Source organism: Carcharhinus amblyrhynchos, chromosome 5 (genome assembly GCF_965287045.1).
Source record: "Carcharhinus amblyrhynchos chromosome 5, sCarAmb.v2.hapA, whole genome shotgun sequence".
Classification (NCBI taxonomy): Eukaryota; Metazoa; Chordata; class Chondrichthyes; order Carcharhiniformes; family Carcharhinidae; genus Carcharhinus; species Carcharhinus amblyrhynchos.
Genome location: NC_137328.1, coordinates 124,999,749 through 125,010,128, shown reverse-complemented (window position 1 = coordinate 125,010,128; position 10,380 = coordinate 124,999,749). Strand labels below are relative to the sequence as shown.

Genomic DNA, 10,380 nt, shown 5'->3' with positions numbered 1-10,380 from the left:
GGGGGCTGCAGAAGGACCTGGACGGGTTAGGAGAGTGGGCAAAGAAGTGGCCGATGGGAAACTGGGGAAAGTGTGAGGTTATGGCGCTTTGGAAGGAAGTATAGAGGCATAGACTGTTCTCTAAACAGGGAAAGACTTTGAAAATCTGAAACACAAAGGGACTTGGAAGCCTTGGTTCAGGACTCTCTGAAGATTAACGTGCTGGTTCAGTCAGCAGTTGGGAAGTCAAATGCAATGTTAGCATTCATTTCTGGAGGATTAGAATACAAGAGCAGGGATGTACTTCTGAGGCTGTATAAGGCTCTGGTCAGACCCCATTTGGAGTATTGTGAGCAGTTTTGGGCCCCATATCTCAGGAAGGATGTGCTGGCCTTAGAGGGGGGGGCAGAGGAGGTTCACAAGAATGATCCCTGGAGTGAAGAGTTTGTCATTTGAGGAGTGGTTGAGGAGCCTGTGTCTGTACTCGATGGAGTTTAGAAGGATGAGGGGGGATCTTATTGAAACTTACAGAATACTGAGAGGCCCTGGATAGAGTGGACATGGACAGGATGTTCCCACTGTGGGAGCAACTTGAACTCGAGGGCACAACCTCAAGGTAAAGGAAACAGGGATGAGGAGGAATTTCTTCAGCCAGAGAGTGGTGAATCTGTGGGACTCTCTGCCGCAGAAGGCTGTGGAGGCCGGGTCATTGAGTGTCTTTAAGACAGAGATAGATAGGTTCTTGATTAATAAGGGGATGAGGGGTTATGGGGAAAAGGCAGGAGAATGGGGATGAGAAAAATATCAGCCATGATTGACTGGCAGAGCAGACCCGATGGGCCGAATGGCCGAATTCTGCTCCTATGTCTTCTGGTCTTTCAATAAGACAATACCACAACAGCTTAGAAAAAGTTGCAACTATTGGTATTGAGAAATTGCAGATTTTATTTAATTAGCACAATGCTTATAGATAATTGAGTGGGACAACATGCATCACTTGATAAATATTGCATCTTAATAAATGAAAAAGATGAGAACATGATAATTCCACTCAGCTATTCTGGCTATCACACTCAACAATTTATACTCAACCCTTCCATCAACTCCCGCTCTTCTTAACTTAACCCCGAGATGGCTGATATTGCCGGCAGGGCGATGTTTGTCATCCAGCTCTAGTTACCCCTGGGAAGGAGCTGGTTTACCTACTCAACAAACAGCTGCAGTCCAAACTACTCCTTATGAAACCCCAACCCCCCCCCCCCCCCCAGCAAAAGCTGAACTAGGATTTGAACCCAGGACCCTCTGGTCTGATGCTTTACCAACTGAGCTATAGGTCCAACACTGCACTCCATCCCACCTCAGATGCTGCCTCCCTCAGGCCCTGATAGAAAACTCTTTACTTTGCCATCAAGCCATGTCTACTCAAGCCTCGCTGATCCCCTCAGCACGGAATCCCCTACCCTCAGGAACACATTGTACTCTGGGGACCATTTCTGCGTCTCCATAAAATCCAATTCCATTCCCAACCGGACACTTATTCAATTCATTTTGGAAGAAGCTTCACTGGTTTAGTGAGCTACACACAGAACGAAAGGAGCAGAAGTAGACCATTCGGCCTCTCCAACCCACATTCAATAAGATCATGTTTGATCTCTTTGTGTTTCATGCACTACATTCCCATCCACCCCCAATGATCTTTGATTCCCTTTTCTAACAAGAATCATATCAGCCATGATTGAAAAGCAGAGCAGACTCGATGGGCTGAATGGCCTAATTCCGCTCCTATATTTTATGGTCTAAGAATCTATCCAGCCCTGCCTTAAAAGTATTCACGGACCCTGCCTCCATTATCTAACCTGGGGATGAGTCCATCTTAACTGAATAGCAGGGGTTATGAGTGACAGATGGAAATTGTTAACATCAGGAGAATGCCAACACAGAGTAAAGGGGGTGGCACGGTGGCACAGTGGTTAGCATTGATGCCTCAGAGCACCAGGGACCCGAGTTCGATTCCCGGCTTGGGTCACTGTCTGTGTGGAGTTTGCACGTTCTCCCTGTGTCTGCATGGGTCCCCTCCGGGTGCTCCGGTTTCCTCCCACAGTCCAAAGTTTCCACCCACAGTCCAAAGATGTGCGGGTTAGGTGAATTGGCCATGCTAAATTGCCCCTTAGTGTCAGGGGGACTAGCTAGGGTAAATGCATGGTGTTATGCAGATAAGGCCTGGGTTGAATTTGGTTGGTACATAGTTGATGGGCCAAAGAGCCTCCTTCTGTGCTGTAGGATTGTATGATTTCCCTCTACGTTACACTGCTATCTGAGAATAATGTAAGATTTCCACTCTCCACATCAGTCACCGTCTGTGACCTCCCATGGGTTCAAAGCAGTTCATTGAGATGCAATAATGATGAAGTGATGCTTACCCTCTCACAATTGGACTGAGTTTACATTTTATAAAAAGATTGAAGCTACATTTATCACCCCTGAAAACAGGTTCACATTACTGAGGGATTATCTGATAGAGTTTGTCATAAAAGTAAGGCAGTTCCGCTGATAGATGCTGCAGACTACACAAGATCCAGGAGGGAGTTGTGATACTTCCACAGTCTCTCACGTCTTCCTTGATTGGCATTGCTTTGGAATATTACGATCTGGAGAAAGATGCAAAGGGAAAGGCTTAGGATCAAGAATATTTTCATTTGACTTCATCGAAACATCACACAGTTCGAGAGCTAATTCTATTACTTACAACTAGTTAGAGTTGAATAGTTAGATGTTATGGATTGGATCTCTAATGAGTTCAAAATCCACAGAGACAAATTATGCAAACCATTGGTTAAGTACAGTCTAAGGCTCCCTCTACACTGTCCCCATCAAACACTCCCAGGACAGGTACAGCACGGGGTTAGATACAGAGTAAAGCTCCCTCTACACTGTCCCCCATCAAACACTCCCAGGACAGGTACAGCACGGGGTTAGATACAGAGTAAAGCTCCCTCTACACTGTCCCCATCAAACACTCCCAGGACAGGTACAGCACGGGGTTAGATACAGAGTAAAGCTCCCTCTACACTGTCCCCCATCAAACACTCCCAGGACAGGTACAGCACGGGGTTAGATACAGAGTAAAGCTCCCTCTACACTGTCCCCCATCAAACACTCCCAGGACAGGTACTGCACGGGGTTAGATACAGAGTTAAAGGTCTGCCTGCAAACACTTGTTAAACTATAACCTGAAGCTTCGAGGCGAGAGGCAGCATTATGGAAAAAACATAAGACCCCTTAACAGGAGTCATACATTTTGGAGTTGGTGTGATTAGAAGCTCGGAATGTTCTACTTACTGCTGCAACAGGCTGAGTTTGGAACATCTCCTCCATAATCTCTTCACCCATTTAGCGTCTGGTGGAGCGCACAGTTTCCTGTTCTTTTTTGTGATGAATCTATAAAACAAGGTTGAGTTTAACATTAGAAATTACCCAGTGAGTGACCCGCACCGTGTCATCTAGTCAGTGACCTGCGCCGTGTCACCCAGCGAGTGACCCGCACTGTGTCACCTCCTAGGGGACCTCACTCTGTTCAATGAGGACTCTGAAAATTCCCACTGAGTAGCTACTCTCCGTGGGGGGGTGTGATGGGGGGGGGGGTAGGTTCCGAGCAGGATTTTCACCCTCAGTCACCCCTCCTTCGCCCCAGTTGATATGTAACGTGCGACCCGTGTGCTTTGTGGGAGTTTGGATTGGAGTCTACAAGATTATGAGAGGCATGGACAGAGTGGATAGTCAGAAGCTTTTTCCCAGGGTGGAAGAATCAATTACTATGGAGGCACAGGCTTAAGGTGCGAGGGGCAAGGTTTAAAGGAGATGTACGAGGCAAGTTTTTTGTATAGAGGGTAGTGGGTGCCTGGAACCTGTTGCCGGGGGAGGGAGTGGAAGCGGATACAATAGTGAGTTTTAAGGGGCGTCTGGACAAATCCACGAATAGGATGGGAATAGAGGGATATGGTCCCCGGAAGGATAGGGGGTTTTAGTTCAGTTGGGCAGCATGGTCAGTGCAGGCTCGGAGGGGCCGAAGGGCCTGTTCCTGTGCTGTAATTTTCCTTGTCCTTTGTGGAATCTTATTCTCACACTCCCCCTCCCCACCCCTGCTCTGTCCCTGCTCTGTCCCTGCCCACCCATATCCAGACCCCGAGACACGTTCTTCACTGATAGCTGAGCCGGTGATATTCGCGACGGGACGTGGACCGTCCTGGTTTGTATCTGGGGAAAGGTGACGAGGGCTCTGGGCAGAATCCCCGCAACGGGGTTGAGCATCAGTCGGAATTGGGGCGGGGTGGGGGGGGGGGTGGGGGGGGTGATCTCTAAGTGTCCTTGAGTCATTCTAGTGGGGCAGTGCAGAGAGAGGGGGCCAGGCTGTGGGCTGGGGGGAATGGGAGGGAGGAGGGGAGGGGGTTCAGTCTGTGTGCTGGGGTCTGGGGGGGGGGCGGTGTGGTGGGGGGGTGGCGTGGGGGGTGTTGGATGGGGTGGAGAGGGACTGGACCAGGCTGCGGACTAGGGGAACGGGGAGGGTAGCGTCTGGCTGTGACTGGGGTGGGGTGGGGTTGGTGGTGGTGGGGGGTAGTCTGGCTGTGGCTGGGGAGCGGTGGGTGCGGTGGGGGGGGGGGTGCGGTTCAGGCTGTGGCTGGGGAGGGTGGGTTGCGGTGGGGGGGGGGGCTGCGGTTCAGGCTGTGGGGTCTGGGCTGTGGAAGGTGGGCTGGGTAGAGCACAGAGTGTTTGTACTCACACGACGGCAGGAATCCGACAGCCCATGGCCGTGTCCTGGCTCTTGCAAGCTGCCACGATGCGCCGGGGAATCACTTTGTGGCTGACATCCAGGCAGCAGTCCACGGCACTGTTGTCACCGCGGTTACCTGCAGAGGGGGAGAGAAAGGGTATCATCGCCGCTGCCAGACTCAGAACCAGAGGAACACCCTGGCCGGGTGTAGAGGGAGAGGCCATTCAGCCCATTGCGTCTGTGCCAGCCAAACAAGTAAAATAAGCCACCCGTTCTAATCTGCCTTCCCGGTTACAGAACCCCCCGGGTCAGTGCCAGGTGCACAGTAAGGTGTGGGTGCGGGATGGTAAGTACGAGATCCCCGATGACCCGGTCGATCACAGGATTGATCTCTGCTTCTGGATCCCTGCCTCTCTCACCCCCCCCCAGCCCAGCTGCAACAGTGCCACAGTGCCATTATTTTGGATCGAACCGCAGAATCCCAACAGTGCAGAAGGAGGCCATTCGGGCCATCGAGTCAGCACTGACCCGCTGAAAGAACGTCTTACCCAGGTGCCCACTCCCTGGGGAGGGGTGTGGGGGAGTTGGGGAGGAGAGGGGGGGGTGGTTGGAGAGGTGCGGGGTGGAGTGGAGAGGGAGTGGGGTGGGGGTTAGGGCGAGGTGGGGTGATGGTGGGGAGGGTGTGGGACAGGAGGGTGGGGAACGATGGATGGGTGGGGAGGGGTGGGGGGTGTTGGAGGGGTGGCGAGGAGAGGGTAGAGGGGGTGGGGTGGAGTGGAGAGGGGGTGGGATGGGAGGTGTGGGGAGTGGGGAGGGGAGGGGAGGGGGGTCAGGGCGAGGCGGGTCGGGGAGGGTGTGGGACCGGGTGGGGTGGGGAGGTGGATAGGGGCGGGGGTGTGGGAAGGGGAGGGGAGAGAGATGGGGTGAAGTGGAGAGGGGGGTAGGGTGGGGGGTGTGGGGGTGGGGAGGGGAGGGGGGTTGGGGTGGGCTGGGGAGGGTGTGGGACAGGGGGGTTGGGGAGCGATGGATGGGGTGGGGAAGGGTGGGGAGGGGAGGGGAGGGGGAGAGGTGGGGGGGGCTGCAAGTAGCCTCAGCGCCAAGATGCTGGGGAGCTGCCAGGCTTTGAACTCCCGGCCCGGTGAGCTGGTGCGAAGTCTAGACGCTGGCTGGGTATGATGCCATCACAGTTGAATAGCCACATGGTCACTGGGTGCGTGCGTGGGGAGCTGAATAATGAGTGGACCCTGTTTTGGGGAACTGTAGCCCAGGTGGGGATATTGAGCTGAGGTGAGGGGAGGGGATGGATTTTTAATTTACCTCCAGGGTGCGGGATTGACGGTCAGTTCTAAAACGCCGCACGATAAACTCACACCGTCCGACCCACGGACAGTAGATATAAACCATTAGATTATCAGTGATGTGCCTGTGAGATTCGAACCTCCCCTCCCCGCTCCGCTGAGGGCTGGTGTGTCCTCCTGACCCTGCGACAGCAGCTTACCTCGGACACTGTGAACGGCGCTGGGGTGGGGGGGGGGGCTGTTGGAGAGGGGTGCGAGCCTGGGAAAAGGGACTCACCCCCGTTATTCTACCCTCTCCGTCAGTGGCCTTTAAGCGAGAAAGTTGGGAGCCCAGGCGCACCAGCGCACAATGCAGATTTACTGTCCAGTGCGGTACTGAGGGAGTGCAGCACTGTCAGCGACACTGTCGTTTCACACGAGGCTGGTATCCCAGGGGGACACCAATGGGCAAACTGCACTCCGTACATCAACTTCATAACTGTGGGTGACCTGGTGGCTATCACGTCGCAGTTTCTGGGAGCTTTGTACGCACAGTTTGGCCGCTGTGTTCGCGACGTTACAACGGCGGCAACATTCCCGAAATGTAATCGGATGGTGGGCTGGTTCTTTCGGAAATCTGGAGGGCGTGGAAGGTGGCTGCGGAAAGCAAGACCCCCCCCCCCCCCCCCCCCCGCCCCCATTTTACAGAACGTGCTCACCTGGGACTACCTCCGATCACGCGATAGAATCGTCAGCCCTGATTCCCGCAGGAGACGGAAAACCTCCCCAGGGCTGGTTCGAGGACAGAAACTTCGGGCAAGGAAACACGTTGCCTCTTACCCGTGCCCCTGCCCCACCAGCCCCTTGGCTGAGGCACTAAACGGATTTGTCTTGGGGGGGGTGGGGTGGGGGGGCCCTTAAGAATTCCCATGTCAGCGATCGCCTTACCTCGGCAAGAGTGACAAGCCATGGCGCAGAGCAGGAGAGCGAGGTGGAGGCGAAGGTTCATGATGGCCGTCTTTGGGTCACGAGAGACCAGCACAGTGAGTGCCCGGTGGAGAGGAATCAAACCCTAGATCTAGCAGACTCCCTTCAAAGGGGTGGGTGACTCTCTGCCTGCTGCACATGTCACTGCCTCTATATATGCTTGCTTAGTTTCATTATTATTAACTGTTTATTGACTGAATTTCCTCGTATTGCTTCATAATTCTTTCAATGTGATGTGGCTGTTGCTGGTTGGGCCAGCATCTGTTGCCAAATCCTAAATTGCCCCCTTAGTGTCAGGGGGATTAGCTAGGGTAAATGTGTGGGATTACGGGGATAGGGGCTGGGTGGGATTGAGGTCGGTGCAGTCTGGATGGGCCGGGTGGCCTCCTTCTGGACTGTGTGATTTTACGATGGACATTAGTGAACCAGACGGGTTTTTACAACAGTAGTTTCATGGTTGCTGTGACCGAGACCAGATACCAATTCCAGATTTGCTTCTGGAATGTGAACTGCACCGGCTGCCGCGGTGGGATTTGAACCTGTGTCCACCAGTGGGCAGCAGTGAGCGATCAGAAACAGGATTACATAGAAACACAGAAGACAGGAGCAGGAGGAGGCCATTCAGCCCCTCGAGCCATTCATCCCGATCATGGCTGGTCATCCAACTTAATAGCTTAATCCTGCTCTCTCCCCATAACCTTTGAAAATTGTCAGTGGATTCTTCCTCTACCTGTCCAGCAAGATATTGCGGATGGGGGGGGGGGGGGGGGGGGGAGGGGGGTGGGGGGGGGGTGGAGACGGTGAGGTGCGTTGTTGGGGGGGGGGGGGGGTGGGGGGAGACGGTGAGGCATGGTGGGGGGAGGGGGGAAAGGGGGGAGAAGGTGAGGTGGGGAGAAGGGGAATGAGGGAGTGGGTGGGGTGGGGTGGGGGGGGCAGGGGTTGGGGGCCTGGTGAGGAGGGTAGTGGCGTGGTGGGGGGGGGGGGGGGGGGAGGTGGGTGCAGTTTCTGCACATCTTTAACAAGTCCTGGCTGACAGCAGGCAATACAGCAGGGCCAGGACTGCGTGAGGCAGCGCTGCTTAAACTCACCGATCAAAGAATGGCACCCCCCCCCGCCACCGCACTAAACAATCTGCTCCTCGCCGTGAGGTGAAGCCACACCCGACCCCCGTGATTCTCAGAGCGTTGAGCACTAAACATAAGAACATAAGAAATAGGAGCAGGAGTCGGCCATCTGGCCCTTCGAGCCTGCCCCGCCATTCAAAAAGATCATGGCTGATCTGTCGCTGCTCAGTTCCACTTTCCCACCCTCTCCCCATAACCCTTAATCCCCTCTCTTATCAAAAACCCATCAACCCGCGTCTTAAAAATATTTAGCGAGGTAGCCTCCACCACTTCAACGGGCAGAGAATTCCAGAGATTCACCACCCATTGAGTGAAGAAGTTCCTCCTCAAATCCGTTCTAAACCACCCCCCCTTTATCTTGAGGCTGTGCCCTCTAGTCCTGCTATCCTTTCTGAGCGGGAAGAGTCTCTCCACCTCTATCCTATCAATCCCATTCATTATCTTATACGTCTCTATAAGATCTCCCCTCATCCTTCTAAACTCCAACGAGTACAGACCCAGTCTATTCAGTCTCTCTTCATAGGCCAACCCCCTCATCTCCGGTATCAGCCTAGTGAACCTCCTCTGCACTCCCTCCAAGGCCAAAATATCCTTGCGCAAGTGCGGCGGCCAAAACTGATCCCTTTGTGGGATCGTGCTGTACAATAAACATCCACCACGTGCTTGCCGCACCAACCGCACACTTCAGCTGCCAGCTCTGCTGACTGTGCACTGAGACATTCAATGTGATTAAAAGCCTAGCTGGAAAGAAATGCGTGGCTGTCAGCCACAGACCAGAGACAGGAGGATAAAAACATCGGAGTGTCCACCGAGAGGTTCTACCCGTTAACCCATAGCTGCCGGTGTCCAGACAGGAGTAAGGTGCAGAGAGCAGGGGGGGTGGTCACTCAGTATTCAGAACAGGGTTACTCTTTATACCTGGAGCTCGACTCGGATGTAGAAACATAGAATCCCTACGGTGCAGAAGGAGGCCATTCGAGTCTGCACTGACCACAATCCCACCCCCACAAATCCCTCTAAAGGGCACATCCCAGGACTCACAGGGGAAATTTAGCACGGCCAATGCACCCAAACAGCACATCTTTCAGACTCTGGGAGGAAACTGCAGGAAGCCTACACAGACATGGGGAGAACATGCAGACTCCACACTGTGACCCGAGCCGGGAATTGAATCCGGGTCCCTGGCGCTGTGAGGCAGTAGTGCTAACCCGCTGTGCCACCGTGTGAACCATACAGAGCATAAACTGGCGGATGGCATGAAACTTGGGAGCATGGAAAGGAGAGTTCAGAGGTGATGAACAGAATTGGTGGACAAGTGGCGCATTGAAATTTAATACGGTAAAGTGAAAAGTGATGTTAGGAAGAGCAAGGAAAGACAATATAAACCAAGGAGTAGAATTCTAATGGGAGTGCAGGAGCAGAGGAACCTTGGTATATATGTACAGAAGTCATTGAGAGTGGTAGGACAGGTGGTGAGAGCAGTTAGTGAAGCTTATAGTATTCTGGAGTTTATTAATAGAAACACAGAGTACAGGAGCATGGAGGTTATGTTGAATTTGTATAGAACACTGGTTCATCCTGAGCCGGGGTGTTTTGGTCACACCAAAAAGATGTTTGATAGAGTGCAGAAAGATCATAAGACCATGAAACATAGGAGCAGAATTAGGCCACTCGGCCCATCAAGTCCGCTCCACCGTGAATCCTGGCTGATATTTTTCTCATCCCCATTCTCCTGTCTTTTCCCCGATTCCCCTATTAATCAAGAACTTTTCTATCTCTGTCTTAAAGACACTCAGTGACCTGGCCTCCACAGCCTCCCGCAGTCTTTGGTTGAACAAATTCTTCCTCATCTCTGTTTTAAACGATTGTCCCTTTAGCCTGAGGTTGTGCCCTCTGGTTCTAGTTTTTCCTACTAGTGGAAACATCCTCTCCACGTCCACTCTATCCAGGCTTTGCAGTATCCTGTAAGTTTCAATAAGATCCCCCCTCATCCTTCTAAACTCCATTGAATACAGATCCAGGGTCCTCAACCATTCCTCATATGACAAGCCCTTCATTCCACAGATCATTCTTGTAAACCTCCTCTGGACCCTTCCTAAGGCCAGCCCATCCTTCCTGAGATATGGGGCCTAAAACTACTCACAATATTCCAAATGGGGTCTGACCTGAACCTTATACAGCCTCAGAAGTACATCCCTGCTCTTGTATTCTAGCCCCCTCGGCATGAATGCTAACATTGTATTTT

The 10,380-nt window shown here is 52.9% G+C and overlaps 1 protein-coding gene across 1 annotated transcript; it reads right to left on the bottom strand.

Moving 5' to 3' along the window:
* Window positions 1-1,233: 1,233 nt before the first annotated feature.
* Window positions 1,234-7,118, bottom strand: LOC145343517 (C-C motif chemokine 19-like). The gene is made up of 4 exons (XM_080189769.1): window positions 6,973-7,118; window positions 4,757-4,883; window positions 3,319-3,417; window positions 1,234-2,627 (listed from the first exon to the last, which is right to left on the bottom strand). The coding sequence occupies exons 1-4, from the start codon at window positions 7,031-7,033 to the stop codon at window positions 2,621-2,623; spliced, it is 294 nt and encodes a 97-aa protein (XP_080045895.1). The 5' UTR covers window positions 7,034-7,118; the 3' UTR covers window positions 1,234-2,620.
* Between the last annotated feature and the right edge of the window lie 3,262 nt (window positions 7,119-10,380).